The following is a 20,524-nucleotide window of genomic DNA, read 5'->3' on the forward strand; positions in this document are numbered from 1 at the left end:
CATCATCACTTCCCCCCCCTTCCCCAAGCACACTTCCAGCATATCCGTAACTTATTTTATATAATGAATATATATATGTAATTTTCCTTCGAGTCTACGTCCATAATAGCTCTCTATTTTTACCCATAGGACTTAAATTCCTGGAATTAGTTAGGTTACTGGAGATCAAGTTATTTTGAAATTTACTGCTTTAAGTGTCCGGGAATTCTCAATTTCTTTAAATGGCGGGGGGAGGGGAGGTGGAAGGAGGGGAATAGTTAGCATTAAACACCAAACAACATTTTTTCAAAGTCTAAGATTTTTCTCCCTTAAGTTTCTCCCTGACTGAGGAGGCGGGGGATGGCGACTTGGCAATTATTTAAATAGTCAGGCAAGCACACCTTAAGAACAAACTTTTTTGGCTACCAGCAGGGGAGCTCTTCAGCATTTTTCCCCAGACCCATTCAAACAAAAGAAGCCCTGGTTCCCTCGCGTCCCCCACCCCACCCCCTCGGCCTGGCACCCCGAGGACCGCCTCGAATTGTGCCCCCACCTCCACCCGCTGAGCCATACTCACTTCTCAAAGCCCCAATAAGCAGGGATCCGTCTTTGATGAGCTCTTTAATGAATTTATTAGTTCGCTCCAGCTCAATCTCGTGACACTGCAGACGCTCCCTGAAGTCTGGGCTGTCCAAGTAGGAATCACTGAACTCCAGAGTGGGCAGCCCCATGGCACAGACGCGACGCCGGCGACAGCAGCCTGGGACTCTTCAGGTCAAGTAGAAAAGAAAGCCAATTGGAGAATCTAATCCCCTAGAACCGAAGCAGGAAGGCGGCAGGAGGAGGGCCGGGGCGCGCAGAGAAAGGTGCACAGAAAATGGGGGGCCCCCTCCCCCGATTCTGCACCTCCTCGGGGCACTTCTTTGCAGGGGTTATAGCGATTCCCACCCTGCCTCAATCTCCACCGGAGGACGAGGGAGGGGAAGTGCAGGCGGATGGCAAAGGAGTGGGTCGATTTAGGTGGCTGTCATATGGTTGCATTGTTGCTCCGGGGCATGGAGGGCTCCTCTGTCTCAGGGCTCCTAGGCAAAAACTGGAAAGTTTCTCTGGCTAAGGCGGCTACAGCTGCTGTAACTGCTGCGGCTGCGGCCCCCGCGGCTGCTTGCAGACACTTCCGGCAGCTCCGCGCTCCCTCTCCCTCTCTCCTGACAATCTTTTGCTATGTGAGCCCAGAAATGCTCCGCAGCAACTGTTCGGGCGTTGGAAACCCTCCCCCCAAGCGGACACAAGCCCTGAGAGTGGTGCGAATGGTGTCCCGGGCTCGCAGACCCTCCCCCTGACCGCTTCACTCTTGCAGGGCTCCACCCCGCCCCTTTTACCCCTTTACCCTCTTCACCCCCACCCACAAGCCACCCTTCACTACTGTACAAGCCTCACTTAGGCACACAAACACACCCTTTATTACTCTCCTGTCTGGCCGCATCTTTGCTATTAACCCTTCCCCCTCCTTCTCCCCAGGCTCCAGCCCACCCCGCCTTACCGGCTGTGACCTATTGCTATGAACCCCACAATCCCCTGTACTTCCAGAGTACCCGAATACCCTATTTCATCTCCACCCTGGAGAGATGTGGAATTAGAGAAGACTTCACACACAATGGTAGGACATAATTATTTGGGGAAGGAGGGAAGTCGAGAAAAGTTTTAGGACACAAATGTTGGCCTTATGTAGCCTTCCCCTTGCTCCAATGCACATGCGCCCCCTTTTAGTCTGTCTGTATTTATTTCAATTCCAAGATGGAGCAATTTAATTACTTTTTGTCTAAAGACAAATAAATCGCTCTACATTACAAAAGAAAACCCCAGAGGCCTGAAAGGTTTGGTTTTTTCTCACTCTAGTACTTGGGAAGATGAGTAGAGGCTTTCCTTCTCTTCCTCCTCCTCACCCCTCAATTGCAAGTCTAACCTCTAGTAAAGCTCCCTTTGGTGGAGGTGATTTTGTTAATTTTCTTTCCAGAAAAAAAGTCAATTTATTCAACTTTGGGACCTTTAAAAAATCTGGTTAACCTTTTCCCAACAGCAATTTGGATTAAAAAATTATAAAATGGAACCCAAGCACGAAATTAATAGTCCTCTGTGGCTACTCCTGGTGGTTTCAATGAATAGGATTCTTTCCTCTTGAAATACCTGTAGAAAAAGAAACTGCTACTTGACATCAATCTCATACAGTCAGCCTATATGGTTTCTGAGAATTCAGACTTTTTTTTTTTTAAGGATCTGTTTTTAATTTATATGTTTGCATTGCTTTGTCCATGTGAACCATCTGTTAAAAGACTGTATTAGTCAGATCATGGGAAAAATTCCATTAAATTCCATTAAAATGCTTTACAATTTTCTCCCAATTAAAACAAACTTTGTGGACCTTCAAGATTTCTTTTGGTTTCAAAGGATTAAAAAAAAGATTAAGACAAATAGATAAGATAAAAATGGATGAAATAATTGTTCTGATTTAAATCCATATAGGGCAGGAAATAGAGTTAATGTTCATCTGTCCATAGCTTACCTCATTTCTAAACACATTACAGCGAAGTGGCCAAACACCAAGAGAATAGCCCGAATTCTGAATATTCTGATTTTCTTTGTCTTTCTGTGAAATATTATGCTTTAATGTATTTAATGCCCCCATTCTTCATTTCCAGAGTATGTGCCACATGTTAAGGAAAGGCTGGCTGCTCTTCAGGCAGGGTGATTTTACATCTGTTCATAGCACAGCCACAAAGGAAAAATCAACCATGCCAAACAAATACGTCCCTTTAAGCCTTTTCCAGGGGGCAGCCAAAAAAAATCATAAATCTAATGGCAGCTGTTCAAAGATGGAAACAGGATGAAACTTTCACAATCTGTTGTAAACAGTACCTGTTGGTAAGAAACGGGCTCTTTCACTTAGGGACAACCCTGTAAGTATGGTTAAAACAAGATCAAGAATTAATTAAATTAATTTTTAATCAGCAGGAACGTTGTGGGTCATTTTTTTACCTTACAACTCTGGTCTAATTTCTCCTATGCTAAAACAGATTTGTTTTACATCTGAGTCTACTGAATAAGTGAGAGCTTGCATAGCTAATAGCCATTTTTTTTTCTTTCAGTCTAGAAATTATGAGGCTGTGAGATGTGCAGGGGATGGTTGCAGTATATAGAGAAGAATAAGACAGCTTCTGCCTATAAGGAACAAATAGAAGAGTCAAGAAACAAGATACAGAGTATCTGTATACCAACTACTCATCTCATAAGGAAAACTTTCTTTTTTGGTTCATACTTATATATTTCAACTCAGTCTCAGTTTTTAGTTTCCTGTGTATGGTATTTCAATAGAAGACAGCTGGTGTCACTTGGAAAAGTTCACTGGCCCAGAAATGAGGAGGTCTGGGTTTAAGCTCTGGCTTTACTGCTAACCTTAGGCAAGTCATTCTCTGGGCCCAATTTCTTCATCTGTAAAATGAGGAGGTTGGATTATATGACTATTAAGGTCTCTTCTAGATTTAATATTCTTGCTTCCATTCTCACATTTTAATGTTAAAACGGATTGTTATTTGCAGGTGCTTTGGAGGCCTCTGTTCCCCCCTCCCCCCTGTGATTTCATCTGGGTTAGGAGTTCTCTGGTAAGGAAATCCCCTCAACCAATGGAGATTAGTAATTTGTTTTTCATTTACAGTCTTGGATATATTAAGTAAACTTGCCCAAAATCTTAGAGGTAGTAAATGTCAGAGGCAGGATTTGAACCCAATTTGTCCTAGGTGGCCAGTTCTCTCTTTGCTAAGACAGGTGGGGCAAGATAGCTTTCTTACTAGGCTATCTGTGACATTGTCATGGTTTCTATTTTAATTATAAGAGCTGATCAGGCTCCTTCTGCAACTTTAGTGACAGTGGAAAGGGCTTTGAATTTGGAGGAAGGTGGTACAATGTCTCCAGAGTCAGAAGACCTAGGTTTTAAATCCTCCCTCTGATACTACCTGTGTGACTTTGGGCAAGGAACAACCTCTCAGGGCCTCGATTTCCTTCTCTCCTGGGCCAGATAACCTCTGAGGGCCTTTCACCTTTATTTCTATGATACTATGAGTCAAAGGACAGACTTTGCTATCTATTACTTGTATGATTTTAGGCAAGTTAAGGAGCATTTATTAACTGCTTACTATGTGCCAGAAACTGTGCTAAATCCTAGGTATACAATTCAAAAAGAGGCAAAAATAAAGATAATCCTTGCATTCAAAAATCATACATTGAAAGGAGCTGAAAGGGGGTGGGGCATTGGGATGGTACTGGAGCATGAACATGGTAGCAAGATTCAGAAAGTGAAGCAAGGCTACTCTGAGCCCTTCTTCAAAATAGAGATTGTAGAGGAACACATCAATGGGAGGAAGGAGCTTCAGGGGCAGAAGAAGGGAGCCAAAGCATGGTAACCAGTAAAGTTACTTAATTTCTTAGATCTAAATTTCTTCATGTATTAAATGACAGAATTGGACTAAATGATCTCTTAGAAATTCCAACCATAAATCTACAAAGCTATTTGCACAGTTATTTAAGAGAAATAAGGCTAACTTTGGATTTGAGGCAGAATGTCTACTAAGTAAGCATCAATGTGTGGTATATTTGGCAAATACTGTGCTTTTCATAAAGTACTGTAGAGCTTCTACATTCAGTATTATTGGTTGAAAAATCTTTCAAATAAAAGACTTTGTCTACTTTCTTTTATTGCAAAGTGAAAAAAAAACCTTAAATATTATTCTATCTTGTTACAATTAGTTTTATATAAAGGATAACCAGTGAAGGTTATTAACAGACAACTGACTAGCTGAGTGAGTAGTAAAGGGTGATATTTTAGTTTTCATTCTTGATTTTTAGAGGGGGTGTTGTTTTTATTATTTTAAAAAAAGAAGAAAAACCAAAAAAAAAAGAATGCAGATTGGTAAATTAATGTTAGCAAATCTGCTTTAAAACTAGAATTATTAGCCAACATGACATCTTAATTGGTTATATAGATGCTCATTAATTTAACCACAAAATATTCTAATATAATACTTCCTTGTGCCTTCAGAGTTTAAGAATGAGATTGCTTAATCAACTGGGCAGGTTTGAGACTCAGGTACTGATGATGTCTGAAGGTCAAACTAAAATCTGCCTAGTGAGTATGAGGTAAAATTGCTATTCCATGCTATGTTCCTTTGTCTTTCATCTCAAGATGATTTTTCAGATAACCTGGCCTCTAGGATATACAGCTACACCTGAGCAGAGAAGTGAATGTTCCTTGGTATTCTCTGTACTTGTACTGAGGCTACACATAGTCTGTCCTATACTTTGCAGGACCTTGCACCACCTGCAGCCCACCTAAACCTTTGGGTTATATTTTCTCAAAGAATATTCCTTAAGGGCAAGGATTGGATAATTTTAATTGGACCTTGTATCATCAAGCATAACTCCACTCATATAGTATAACAGCAGTGTATTCAAATATACAATATATGACTGAAGTAGAAAAAGGAGAATGAAAAGGGGAGAGAACAAAGTGGTTTATTTCCAAAACCTCGTGAAAGGAAATCTGTACTTCAAAGCACTAGATTTTTCACTAGACTACTTTTAGGGGGCAGAAATATCACATGCAAAATTGATTCCATTGACATTTACTGATATTTTCAAAATTCAAATTGTCCTGATTCTGTTATCTCCCTATGTATGAACATGAATAATAAGGCTAATGTACACTTTCAGTGATTTTTCCATAACTGTATATATGTGCCTGATAAATCTGACAGCAACTGTTCGAAAGTAAGAGACATATAAGAAGTCTGTAAGTATGACAGAAAAAGGAAAATAATTCATTAAGTGAATTTTTAACGAACACGATCTAATGAGTTAATTTACCGATATTCTTATCTTTTATTTTTTCCTTTTTTAAAAAAAAACACATACTTTCTAAGAATCAAGAACTCAAATGGAAATATCTCCTTTTTATGGTCACTTGGCCAATCAATCTGTCAATAACATTCACTGACCACGCTGCCTGTAGTTTATGGTACATGTATCCATGTATGTAGGCATTTATAGTCTCTCTAATGTCAATGGCTTTGATCTGGTCATGTCAAACCACTGCTGAAAAATTCTTAACAGTTCCTTATTTTCCACTAAATAAAGTTCAAACATTTATGCCTGGCATTCAAGGCCCTCCACAATGTTACCACCTACCTTTCCTGTCTTATCTCATATTACTTCCCTCAACATATTACATGCTACAGTTAAACTGCAGATTGCATGGTGTTCCCTAAAAATACTTCATGCTTTTCTACATTTTATTCACACCTCTGTGTTCAGTAATGACTTCCTTGCCTTGTTCTTTAAAGACCAATTCAAATGGCATCCCTTCCATGAAATTTCCCATCTATACCTCACATAGATCTTTGTTTTGTGTCTTTCCATTTGTACTTGAATAGTACTACACATTGTTACTGGAACAGGGAAAGGAGAACCCCTTTAACTGCTTGACTAGGTAGGACACTTCCCATGGAGGTCAGTGAGTATATGTTAATGGCATATAACTTGGATAGATAAACCTGCGACAGGATCTTGAGCCTCTTTTTTGTATTTCTTACCTGAGCATGAGTCTGAGACCAGCAACCAGTGATTCTGAAAAGCTGTTTCTAGTCTTGGCAGATGCCTCTTGAGCTACAGAGGCCAAGAGTTTTTGAGTTGGGTGCTGGCTTCCTAGCTGGAAACACTAAGTATTGTGCAATACTTTCTAAGAAAAGAGCACCACCAGCAGGGGGATATGCTGCAACCAAAAGAACCAAGAATTCCCAAGCCATGCTCTGGCTGGCTGTGAAATCTGAATTTACCAAATAGTCAAGTATGAGGTGAGAGTGAAACATCTATTCTTAAGAACCACAAGTTGTCTCATCTCCCAGAAAGGTATAATAGATATGCTGATTTATTAGTTTATGTTTTAAGTATTTCTTAATGTGTGCTTCTTAGTCTTCTTTAAGAGTATTGCTTTTTGGATAGAGGAAATAATAGCTGTCCTATATTTGATATCTACTTTGTATACTGAGACCCATTTAAGGAAGTTAACTTGTTATTTCCTTTTGTGGAAACCCTAAATGTAAGTCATACCTAAGCTGAGTTTTAGAGATATATGCTAAAATTCTACTGTGGAATAGGAGCATAATGAGTCAAACAACATAAGAAATATCTGACTTTCCTCTTTGGTGTTGTTTCTCTCAGATGAATTTGGGCTCCATATAAATTCAAGATTGGCATTTAACAAGTCATTCCTGAATTAATTCATTTTTAAAATATGTAACAGTTCCTATCTTCCAGGATCTGATCATCTGGCTGTGGAGACAAGCAGTATACAGTAACAATTACAGTTCATGTTTTTACATCCATACATACTTATATACACACACACACACAATTATAGTTACTTAATGTTAATTAACAAGTACTAAATATCTACTGTGTAAAACTCAGTGTGCCACATTGTGGAGATTACATGCAATTGTTGTTCAGTCATTTTTCAGTAATGTGTCATTCTTTGTGATTTCATTTGGGGTTTTCCTGGCAAAAAAAAAAAAACTGGAGTGGTTTGCTGTTTCCTTCTCCAGCTCATTTTACATATGAGGAAACTGAGGCAAACTGGGATAAGTGACTTGCCCAGGATCACACAGCTAATAAGTATCTGCAGGCAGATTTGAACTCAGGAAGCTGAGTCTTCCTGACTCCAGGTCCAGCACTCTATCCACTATACCTCCCTAAATGTTCAATATAAGCAATAAGGCAAGGCAAATTCAGGTGAATATAATGTCTGCTCCTTGCTACCTGTGTGATGGTGGGAAAGTCATTTAATGAGAGGCATTGTTTATATTGCATTTATATCATGAAGCATTTTTACGTGTGATCTGGTTCAAGCCTCAAAACAACCCTGTAGAGTAGGTACTATATGTAATTTTATCTCCATTTTCCAGCTAAGTAATACCTGTCCAGAGTCATGCTGCTGTTAAGAATCAGAGTAGGACTCTAACCCAAGGTTCTCTGGACATCCAAGTTCACTCCTCTATTATCACATGCTGCTTCACACTTTCCTTATCTGTAAAATGAAGGAATTGACCTGACCTTATTGATATTGTCTTCTCCAGCTTTAAGTCCTTTGAATACATTCTCAGCTATTACAGGAATGGTACAGATAAATGTGATAAGAATTTGAGAGAGATCATTTTAGGAAAGGTTTCTCAAAGGATATAGCATTTGAGCTGGGCCTTGGAAGACTGAGATCAAATTTAGATAAATTGAGGAGGAGGAAGAGGAATTGTACTTCTGTACAATCTAAGAAAGAACAATATAAGCAAAGACCCAGAAGTGAGAGTGCAATAAGGTCGGTGCAAGGGACAGCAAGTATTCTTGTTTATCTGAAGCAAGGTGTTCATGCAGATGTAGAAGGTGTAGACTAAGTCACTACTATGGGAACCTGTACTATGGAACCTTGCTAAAGAACATGAATGGCCCTGCGGTTCTTGATTGGTCCTTTGGTCCCTGAGACTAGGGTTACATTGAAAATGATAGATGATTAAGCAAGGCAGAACCGCCCACTCAGTAGGCTTTAAGTAGAGAAGATTCACTGTTCCTATGAGTATGACTGAGATTCTACCAGTCTCTTCCAATAAGGAGAGGGAGGGGATTTGTTTCTTCCCTACCCAGCAACAATGATGGTTATATGAACATAGTGGTGAAAACAGGCCTTGTGTGGGTGAGCCTCAAGACCTGGCTTCCTTCTGCTGTTGTTCCTTACCTAAGCACAGTAAGTGATCCTGAGAAATGAATGTTTCCAGCCTTGATAGCTACTTTTTAAGTTCAAGAGTTCCTGAATTGGGGCAGCTGCCCAACAGGAGATGATTCTAACAACCAGAATGCTTCTCAGAGAAGATGACCACTGATAGGATCTTCCTGTGCCTGAAAAGATAAAATAGCCATGCCTTTAGTGCATGTCCATGACATCTGAACCTTATAAGTTGCTCAGACAGTACAGATCTAGAGTGAACATGAAATAACTGTTTTGCAATTATACAAAGTTAGCATCATCTCCCAGGAGTTTATGTGTGATGTTATCACTTTATGTCTTAAGTATCTATTAATATGAACTTCTGAGTCTGTTATGTTTTAGGCCCATCTTTGATGGTGGAGGAAATAAATCACTGTCCTATACCTAATCCCTACTTTGTACATTGAGTGCCTTTTTCCAGGTATGATCCTGTTAATCCATTTGGGGATGCCCTAGACATGAGCCATACCTATGCTTTAAAAAAAGAAAGTCTTCCCTGTTGGCCTAGCCATATCAGATCTTAAATTGTATTATAAAGTCATCAAAACTACTTGGTACTGGCTGAGGAATAGAGTAGTGGATCAGTGGAATAGATTAGGTACATGAGACACAGCAGTCAATGATTGTAGCAATTTACTGTTTGATAAACCCAAAGACCCCAGTTTCTGGGATAAGAACTCACTATTTGAAAAAAAAACTACTACAAAAACTAAAATAGTATGGCAGAAACTGGGCATAAACCAACGTCTGACACTTTATACCAAAATGAAGTCCAAATTGGTACATGATTTAGAAAGGCTGATACCATAAATAAATTAGGGGAGCAAGCCATAATTTATCTGTGAGATTTATGGAGAATGGAGGAATTTATGACCCAACAAGAGATAAGGAGCATTGTGAAATGCAAAATGGATAATTTTGATTACATTAACTTGAAAAGTTTTTGCACAAATAAAGCCAATGCAACCAAGATTAGGAGGGAAGCAGAAAACTGGGAAAGTCTTTTTACAACTAGTTTCTCTGATAAAGGCCTCATTTCTAAAATATATAGAGAACTGAATCAAATTTGCAAGAATATAAGTCATTCCCCAATTGATAAATGGTTAAAGGATATGAACAAGCAGTTTTCAGAGGAAGAAATTGAAGCTATCTATAATCATATGAAAATATGTTCTAAATCACTATTGATTAAATACAAATCAAAACAACTCTTAGGTACTACATCACACCTGTCAGATTGACTAACACGATGAAACAGGAAAATGATCAGTGCTGGAAATATCTGGGAAAATTGTTATACTAATGCATTGTTGGTGGAGTTATGAACTGCTCCAACCATTTTGAGGAGCAATTTGGAACTATACCCAAAGGGTTATAAAAATGTACATACCCTTTGACCCAGTAATCTCACTTCTAGGGCTGTATCCCAAAGAAATGATACAAATGGGAAAAGGGCCCACAAGTACAAAAATATTTATAGCAGCTCTTTTTGTGGTGACCAAGAATTGGAAACTTAGGGGATGTCCATCAATTGGAGTATGGCTGAACAAGTTATGGTATATGAATGTAATGGAATACTATTGTGCTATAAGAAATGATAAACAGGCAGACATCATAAAAATCTGGAAGGACTTATAGGAACTGATGCTGAATGAAGTGAACAGAACCAGGAGAACACTGTACACAGTAACAGGCACATTGTGTGATGACTGACTTTGATAGACTTAGCCCTTCTCAGCAATGCAAGGTCCTAAAACATTCCAAAGGACTCATGATAGAAAATGCCATGCACACCCAGAGAAAGAAATATGGAAACTGAATTCAGAGCAAAACAGACTATTTTCTTTTTTTTTGTTTTGTTTTGTTTTTCTTTCTCATGGTTCCTCCCATTCATTCTAATTCTTCTATACAACATGACTAATGTGAAAATATGTTTAATAGGAATGTATATGTAGAGCCTGTATCAATTGCGTGCCATCTTGAGGAGGAGGGAGGGCAGGGGAGAAAATTTAAAACTTATGGAAATGAATGTTGAAAACTAAAAATAAATTAACTTTAAAAAAAAGTCCTCCCTGGAACTCTGTTCCAGGTTGGGGACACAAAGAATCAAAAGGAGCAAGAGAAACCTGATGCCTTTTCTTTGGAGGTTATATCACAAAGATAAATATTGCCCCCCTCTCAGTCCAAAGCAGGACCCTGTTGTGGAAAAAAGACTATGGAGTCATAGTGGAGCTTCTCTACATTTTTTCTTATCAACTACTGAATGGTAATCTCTTCCTAGCTCAGTCACAGTCTTCTTCAATGCGAACCATGTTACAGGAACCAATGAGTCAGTAATGTGATATGGCAACCAAAAAAGTCAATGCAGACTTGAGCTGCAGTAGAGGCAGTTGGTGGGTCATTAGTCCTGGAGTCAGGAAGAACTAAGGTCAAATCCAGTGTGAGGTGCTTACTAGCTGTGTGACCTTGGGCAAGTCATTCGACCTCTGTTTGCCTAAGTTTCTCCAACTGTAATATGGGGATAATAAACAGCACCTACCTCACAGGGTGTTTGTGAGTGAGGACCAAATGAGATACTATTTGTAAAAAATGCTTCGGACAGTACATGACACATGGTGGGTACTATATAAATGCTTGTTCCCTTTCCTTCTCTTAAGAGGGGCATAATTTCCAGGAATAGGAAGAGTAGATACTCTCTATAGGCAAGTCATCTGGAGTATTGTGTTTAAAAAGAACATCAATAAGCTGGTGAGTGTCAGAAAAGGGTGACCAGGACAATAAAAGGCCTTGGGTGCATGTCATACAAAGATCTGTTGAAAGAACTGGACATTTTTACCTGGAGAAGAGAAAACTTACAGGGACATGACAGCAGTCTTCAGGGATCTGAAGAACTATCACATAGAGGAAAAATTAGATTTATTCTGATGGGCCCCAAAAGGCAGAACTAGGACCAATGGGTGGAAATTTCAAAGAGGCCAATTTATGCTAGTTGTAATGGTTATGGGATTTGAAGATTTTCCATGCCCCTTGAACTTGCTGATGTAGCAGGAAGGGGTGGGGCAAGAGGAAGCCAGAGCCAAGCTAGAGTCAGTGTGGTGACTACAGGTGTGGTGGCAGCAGCAGCAGTTCGAACTCCTTTTTTTTTTTTTTTTTTGATCCAGCCAGAATTTCTGCTAAGGACTCCTGCTGAGAACTGCCAGGGACGGGAACTGTGGGGGGCTGGAGCTGCTGGGATCAAGCTGCATGGATGCTGAACAGTTGCCATGAATGAGGAGAAGAGGACCTTTGCCTGAGGTAGCCTGTTCTGTTTTGAAGGTTTGAGAATGTAGGTGTTTACTGAATTAACTATGTGTGCAAACTCTATAGCTACTGAGATGGCTTTGATTTTCTGGTTTGGGGACTCAGTTTTCTGGTATTTGAATAAATGTTCTAGGTTTGTCCCCCATGTAGAGACCCTGTTATATTTTGTGATTAATAACCATATCAGCATATCTATAGTTACTGTAGACATTGTGAATATTGCATTGTTGATACAGATGTCAGGGAAATTTTCCTAACAAGTAGAGCTATCCAGAATGGAAAATGAAGATTTTAGTAGGTGGTAAGATGCCCTCATTGATGGTGTTGAAGCAGAGACTTGATGAAAACTTATCATGTATGTTATGGTCAGTATTCTTTTTGGACTGGTTGGACTACATGGCTGCTGACATCCTATGCAGATGTAAGCTTCTGTGATTCTGTGAATGTGACTGATGCCAGTATTCTTTTTCATCTTTTTTGTTCATGCCTTACCATTATTTGCCTTCGTTCAGTGAAAAAAAGATCTGTGAAGCAGGTTTGGACTTTGTTTTCCAGCCTTTTCCTATGTTCTTGGGGAACAACGTTCTGAGATAATTTTGGTGATGGCTGCTCTCCCTATTTTGGCTCTCTCTTCATCAGTCCATCCTTCACAGCTGCCAAAATGGTTTTCCTAAAACATTGCTCTAAGCAGTAGACATTATTACCCAGACATCTGCTAGAGCTCTCTATTTGCCAAAAGCAGAGTAGTGAATAATGTCTCAACTTACCTTAGGGATAATTTCATCCTTTTAAAAAGTTAAGGAACAAATAGAAATTCTGTTCTGAATGTGATTCTCACAAATAAAGAAAAAATGTTTGGTGGGGGTGAAAATGATAGGAACCCTGGGTGGAATGAGTCTAGGTGTGGTTTGGACTAAATGGCCACTTCAGCTCTCTCATTCTGGGAGAAGTGAAAAATTCCTTCTTAAAGTATATGAGAAAGAAAGAAGAAGAAATCTGAGTCAGTCTGATTTGAAGCCTAAATTCTGGGAAACCCCATTTGCAATGAATCAAAAGAAAGATAGTTAAGATATCATTGACTGAAATTCTCTAGGGGAATTCAGCCCACATGGATAGGAAATGCCCAAGAATTAAGTTCTAAAGCATAAGGAGAGCCAATTTCAATAAAGAAAGAAAAGGGGATTTATCTGAAGAGATAGATGTGAATGTGTATGGAATTCACCAGCCAACTAAAGGTTTAAAAAGAAATGTGCCAATGGAAGAAGTGATCTGATAACAGAAAAACCTGACATTTTGAGAGAAGCAGAGAACAATAAAAGTTCTGTTGTGGTGTTGGTGGTGATTACTACATGGGGAAGAAAAAAAGGATGAAAGATGGACTGGAAAACTTTGTTCCTTTACTTAGGGTATACAGGACAATGATAACTAAAAACAAAGCAGAGCTGCTTATTTAGTACATACTTTGCTTCTGTTTTCTTTGACAAGGAGAAAGACCTCTGACTAGAAATGACAGATCAAAAGTGAGTAACAAACAGTAGATTCCTCAGTAAGTAAGGAGATAGTGAAAGGACAACTAGTTATTATGAGTGAATTCAAGTCACCTGGCCCAAATGAACTACATCGTCAGGTATGGAAAGAACTGGCAGAAAGAACTGCTAAACCACTGTCAATGTTTAAAAGATCGTGGAAAATTGGAGAATTTGCTCAAGATTGGGGAAGAACAAATAGCTTGATTTTCAAAATAAGAGAATATGATCTATAAACAATTGTATATTTATAGACATATAAACTATATGTCTATAAACAATAGACCACTGAGCTTAACTCTAATTCCTGGGAAAATTTTACCATGGATGATTAAAGACCATGCCAGAATAACCTTATTTTCTTTTTTGACAAGTTTACTAAAGTAGTATATGAAGGGAAGACTGAGGACTTACTACCTAGATTTCAATAAAGGTCTTGATACATTATATCATATACCGTGTTTCCCTGATAATAAGACACTGTCTTATTAATTTTTTTGGACAGAAAAACACCAGAGGGCTTATTTTCAGGGGAGGGCTTATTTTAATGAACATTGACAGCAATTTTAATAAACAGGTAAATGTGAACAAAAAAATGTACCTTTATTCAATAAGCAAATCACTGGGGAAGAACAGGATGACGCGATTACTGCTGCAGCTCTGATTGGATGCAGCTCGGAGCACGGCGTGCATTTCACGGGTGGGGGAGCACGGTGCATACAGAGGGTACCGTAATGTAGCGTGTAGCGCAGGGGATCACCTTCACTACAGTAGCAATCTCAATAGGGCTTATTTTGGGGGGAGGGCTTATTTTAGAGGAATCTTACACAGTAAGGGGAGGGCTTATTTTCGGGATAGGTCTTATTATCAGGGAAACACAGTAGTTCTCATGAAGAAGACAGAAAGAAGTGGACTGGAAAGCAATACAACTGGCTCGACAAAACTTTTTCTGTGGTCAAACTAAAAATGTATTTATTAATAGTTCAACATAAGCCTGATGGAGGTCTCCTATGGAGTACCTCATGCAAATGTTTTTGACCCTAAATTGTTTAACATTTTTATCAATGACTTGGAGAAAGCCACAGATGGCATATTCATTAGATTTGCTCATCAGATGATGCCATGCTGAGACAATGCTGTTTAGTGATTCTCTTCTCATTTGTCTGATTATTCTTTCTCAATTTATTTGCTGGCTCTTCCTCCAGGTCATGCCTACTAACCATCAGTGTGTCCTAAGACTTGGTCCTCTATGTTCTCTTGCTTGGCAATTTCATCAGCTCCTGTGTATTTAATTATCATCTCTATGCAGATGATTCTCCAATCTATTTATCAAGCCTTAATCTGTCTCCTGACCTCCTGTTTCACATAGCCAATGCCTACTAGACATCTTCAACTTACAAATCAGAACTCATGATTTTTCTCCCCAGACCGTTACTCTATTGCTGTCAAAGTCACCACCATCTCCCAGTCACCCAAGTTTACAACTTAGGTGTCATTCTCCACTCCCCATTTTCACTCATCCCACAGAGTCAACCTGTTGCCATGATCTGTCATTTCTGCCTTCAAAGTTTGTCTCAAATTTGTGTTTTTCTCTCCTCTGACACACCCTCTAACCTTGAACAGCCCTTTGCACCTCGTACATGGACTATGGCAATAGTCTTCTGCTTGGTCTCCCTGCCTCAAATCTTTCCCTATTCAAGTTCATCCTCCACTCAGATGGCAAACTGATTTTCCTAAAGTTCAGGTCTATGTAATCCCTGCTACTCAATATACTCCAGTGACTTCCTTTTATCTGCACAATAAAATATCAGTTTGATCCTCACAACCTAGTCCTGCCTTTCAAGTCCTCTTTCACTTTACTCCCTTTTACCTTATCTATGACCCAGCAATACAGGATTTGTTGCTGTGCCTCATAGTGAACACTCCATCTCTTGACTTTGTGTCTTTTCTCTGGCTATCCTATTTACCTGGAATGTTCTCCTTCCTCCCTTTCACCTCTTAGCTTTCTTAACAGCTCAAATCCCACCTTCTTCAGGAAGCCTTTCCCCATCCCCCTCACTGCCACTGCCTTCCCTTTGAGATTACTTCTCATCTATTTCATCTAATTATCTATCATCTATTTATATTAAATATATATAAGTATATATCAAATGAGAATAACAGCTGGCCCTAAAGAGGTCTGATGGCTGTAGTCTAGTAGATAATAACAGAAAAGTTCAGAGATCATACTAGTAGCAAAGATGACCAGCAGAAAGAAGCCACTTAGTAGAGTATCAGGAAAAGTCAACAGCACTCATCATCAGAAGTGTTAATTACCTCAGTGATCTTACAATTTTCTTTAGTCATATAGATTCCTAGTGTTACTTTTCATTTGTGACCCTTGTTCACTGTATGTTCTCTATTTTTTTCTTGCCTTACCAGTAATGTGGTAACCAGAAGGAGAATGTACTCCAGGTGCACACAAGACTACATTTTCGAGTACCTTTCCTTGCTAAACTGTTAATTAAATGTTTTATTTCAAACCAATATATCATCTGGCTGGCAAAGTAAATGGACTGGATGGACTTCATAAACTATGATTTTGAGCAGATGTTGCCCACAGAGAATCCATACAGAGAGTATGTTATATTTTGCAATTCAGAACTATGCTAGCATATTCATAGTCACCATCAGTGCTGTGAATATTGCCTTGACAATATAGGAACTTGCTATTGCTAGTTATCTGAAGGAGGGGGAAAAATAATAATTCAGACTTTATTAATACAAAAAAGTAATGCAGATTGTCAATAAAAACTGAACTATATTCCTTCTCCCTCATTTATATTAAATCTTTTTGAGCTTGATGGATGTTGTTATTTGTCCTTCATTTTTCAAAAAGGACCATGATTTCAGGAAGGAAATGTCATGACTTGCAAGTAAAATGAATTTAAGTGAGGGAGGGCTGTGCAAAGTCACCAACCTCACTCTCTCCTCAGGAGCCATCTGGGTCCAGTGGCAAATATAAAGCCATGCACAAGAAGCTTTCCAGAAGAATGCTATTGCGAATAGCTTTTAAAGTTCTGATTATACAGTATAGTGAACACTATTTATTCGAAGCAAAAAATTCACAGAGAATCAAGGTACAGCATTCATAATGTTACAACTTATCACAGAAAATCAAAATACAGCATTCACAATAACTTATCACTAAAATGTCCGCATAGTTTTCACCAAAGTAGTCACAATAGTTTTTAACAAAGTATAATCATTTACTAACTCAATCATTCAATCATCCTTAAGGAGATTTGCCTCCTTAAGGGTCACAAAATACAATAATCAAAGTTCTCCACTCATGGGGCACACTAGCTTACAAATCAGTCACAATTCAATCATCAGTCACTACTCAGTAACCTCTTTTTTTTCTTTTTCTTTTTTTTTTAAGCAATTGGGAGTAAGTAACTTGCTCAAGGTTACACGGCCAGGTGTTTCTGGGTGGGTGCCAAGTGTCTCAGCCCGGATTCTATCCCAGGTTATCCCGACTCTGGGGCCGATGCTCTTACTCGCTGTGCTACCTGGCTGCCCCTATTCAGTAACCTCTTAAGAGGTAGTGGAAAATACACAAGTCATCCACCCCTAGGTCACAGTAAATCATAATCTCAGTCAGTACATTGTATCCAAGTAAAGTTTTCTTTCAACTTGACTTGAGGCTGGCTCTCAGCTTCTATGGTTCATCTTCCATGGTCCCAGGTCTAGCTGTCACCTGGGTTCAAAGGCAGGCAGCTCCCAGTTCCTTGTCCAGTTCCCATTCCATATTGAAGCTCACATTGTCCAGTCCACCTCAAGTCCTTCACAGTTCCTGTTTCTGGGAAGACAAAGCATAACAGAGCCACAATAATATTCATGCACATTGCCAACACCATCATCAATTCACCATCTGCCTATGAAATCAACTCAGACCCACCAACAAGGTCTGAGAACTCAACACAAATCATCAACATAAAGATCAACACTGACCCGCAAACAAGGTCCAAGAGGTCAGCACAAATCATCAGTAAAGTCCCAGGACCTCTAAAACCCTCATCCAGGATTTAGGTAAACATACAACAAGAAAATCCTCTTCATGGCTTCCAGTAAGGTCCCAAAGCTTCTGTACAAAGTATTGCAAACAAGCATCACCACAGACAGAGCAGACAAACAGAGTTCTGGGATACCACAAGTATTCCCCTTGACTGCCACCGCAAGAGTCCTTTTTTCAGCTCCTGCTGCCTCTAGCGCTGGGGCTCTCCTTATATAGTCATTAGCTCCTTCCCAGGAGTTTGAAAATTTTAGGGTTCACAAGTTGTGGAGTTTACATGTTCTGTTTCTTAACAGACTGGAGTAAGGTGTTAATTCAATAGTTGAACCAAGGTGTGAACTACTTCTGTGCTTGCCATGACAGCAAGATATCAGGAAGACTGAAAAGAAAGAAAAAGAAAGGAAGGAAGGAAGGAGGAAGGAAGGAAGGAAGGAAGGAAGGAAGGAAGGAAGGAAGGAAGGGAGGGAGGAAGGGAGGGAGGAAAGAAAGAAAAAGTTCCGTTGCCCTACTGGAACTGCACTAGGAAAGGCTCCTTGCAGAATGTGGGATTTGGACTGTGTTAAGAAAGCTAAGAGGTGAAGGTGAGGAAGGAGAACATTCCAGTGTCCACTGTCAGGCACAAAAACAAATACTGTACCTCTGGGTCATAGATTAGGTGAAGGAGAATAAAGTGAAAAAGGACTGGAAACGTAGGAAGGAATTGGTCTTTGAGGGTCAAACTGATATTTTATTGTGTAGACAAAAGGAAGTCAGAGGAGTATCTAGAGTAGCAGGGTACATAGACCTGAACTTTAGGAAAATAACTTTGGTATCTGGGTGGAGAATGAACTTGAATAGGTAAAGATTTGAGGCAGAGATCAACCAAAAGACTATTGTAATGGTACAAGTATGAGGTGAAGAAGGTCTGTACGAGGTTGGAGGTATGTCAGAAGACAGAAAAATACAAAATTGAGGCTGCTTGAGCAGGAAGTCCCATGGTCAGACCTATTATTTGGGAACATAAATTAGATGATTATGGAGCAATTAGATTGCAGAGAGGAGAGACTGAAGGCAGGTGACTGACTACTTCTGATTCAAATGGAGATGTCCATTGAGTAGTTGGATTTGAAGGCCTGATGTTCAGTAAAGAGGCCAGGCTGGCCATGTCAATTTGAGAGTTATTCTCAAAGAGTAAAAGTTGAAACGATGAGGATGGATGTTCTAGAGGAGATATCTATTGAGTAAGAGATTGGATTAAGTGACAACTATAAAGTCTTTTCTAATTATAAAATTCCTTCCAAGAGAAGGGATAAATGGAGAGACCTCAAATATCTAAGAAATAAATCTTGGGAAACCCAGGGAAAGGACTCAGTAAAACAAAGGAGTTGTGACAGAAGTTGGAAAAAAACCAGGACACAAAAGCCAAGGAAGTAGAAAAGTGAATTGATTTGTTGATTTACTCATAGAAAAACTGTCTTCAAGTTATAGCTATTTGTATTAAATTACATTAAATTATAACTTATACATATTATTGAATTTACTTACAGCTGCACAAATTTGACACATTTTTTTCCCCTTGAAACTCCTGCCAGCTTGAAATAGCCAAGACCAACTGGCTCTCTTTCCCATGCCACCTTGGTGCAACAAGCTGATCTGGAGGCAGTCAGCAGAGCTTGTGAGCTACCAAGAGGCAAATGAATCAACATTTATATGGATAATGGGTATGCCTTTGGGGTCCCACATGACTTTGGGATGCTTTGGAGACACAAAGTTTTCCTTACCTTCTTCCAATCCACTGTAAAAACCAAACCAAACCAGTTCAGTGAACTCCTTGACACTCTCCTCCTGCTGAAGGAAGCAGCCATTATCAAGGTTCCCAGCCACTATAGAGAGGATTCTCTGCATGTTAGAGGGAATACACTTGCTGATCAAGCAACCTTTCAAGCAGCCTTAGATCCTCTCATTCCTATGCTCTGTCTCAGATAATCAGCCCCAAACCCTACTCTCTGAATTTCAGCCCTGAGGAAATCCTGCAGCTCAAGACTAAATACCTGCTGGGACCTGAGGAACTCTTATGCTGAGAAGAAAGGGCTTCCTCAGGTACCCTCTGTCCAAACTTTGGGTAGGCCCAAAGAGTCTCACGGTTTTTCCTAACTCTCTGTCTCCCTATGATGGAGTTCTTGCATTCCTTCAGCCACTGAAATACCTACAAGCTTCTCAGTTTGCCCCCCCCCCCCAAAATGGGTGGGGAATGTTCCAGTAGGCTGCTCAAATGCTCTATTTGCCCTAAACATAATGTCAGCAAACCCTTGTCACTGCACCTGGAAATATTCCACCTCTCTGATGGCCCTTTCCACATCTGAGGTTGAGCATGACTCCACTCTTCCCTCCCCCAACTGATCCATGAGCAGGAATTTCAGCCTAGGGTAAAATCCCTGTTGAGCATGATCCTATTCTTCCTCGTCCCCTGCCCCCACCAGTATTCCCCCATTCTCCCCTATCCCCTGCCCCCCACTGGATATTCCCCATTTTTCCCCTGATCTTCATCCGTTCTAGGTTCCTCAGCCTATGGTAAAACTTTGAGCGCCGGGAAATTCAAATATATATTGTCAAATCACTGATTGTAGTCTCTCCACAACCTGACTGTTGGACTCGTGGCATCACTTTAAAAACTGGCACATTGTCCATGCCAACTCGCTGTCTGATCTGGGCATGTGACCCTGGCAGTTCTACAGTAATGAAGTCCACTTCCAAATTTTACTCTCGGGGATCTTTGTCTTGCTCCTTTTCGGCTCAACACTGGTAGATGAATTTCACCCAGCTGCC

The 20,524-nt window shown here is 39.8% G+C and overlaps 1 protein-coding gene and 1 long non-coding RNA gene across 3 annotated transcripts in view; one reads left to right on the forward strand and one right to left on the reverse strand.

The window, feature by feature from the left end:
- ARHGAP42 (Rho GTPase activating protein 42) overlaps positions 1-1,394 on the reverse strand; it is a 425,382-nt gene extending 423,988 nt beyond the window's left edge. Inside the window, exon 1 of the mRNA XM_069079700.1 lies at positions 557-1,394. Within this exon, the coding sequence (XP_068935801.1) occupies positions 557-710 (154 nt within the window). The 5' untranslated portion in view covers positions 711-1,394. The remainder of the gene's footprint in view (positions 1-556) is intronic.
- Positions 707-16,504, forward strand: LOC138154728 (uncharacterized). 2 transcript variants are annotated; one of them, XR_011166672.1, is made up of 6 exons: positions 707-845; positions 1,498-1,636; positions 3,123-3,434; positions 3,573-3,635; positions 12,001-12,133; positions 16,087-16,504. It is a non-coding gene; the product is annotated as an uncharacterized lncRNA (long non-coding RNA). The 2 variants fall into 2 exon arrangements; XR_011166671.1 differs by lacking the exon at positions 3,123-3,434.
- The last annotated feature ends 4,020 nt before the right edge of the window (positions 16,505-20,524 follow it).

This window comes from Petaurus breviceps, unplaced genomic scaffold (assembly GCF_028583685.1).
Source record: "Petaurus breviceps papuanus isolate PSGF00001 unplaced genomic scaffold, PetGlider_PUasm1.0 91133, whole genome shotgun sequence".
Taxonomy (NCBI): Eukaryota; Metazoa; Chordata; class Mammalia; order Diprotodontia; family Petauridae; genus Petaurus; species Petaurus breviceps.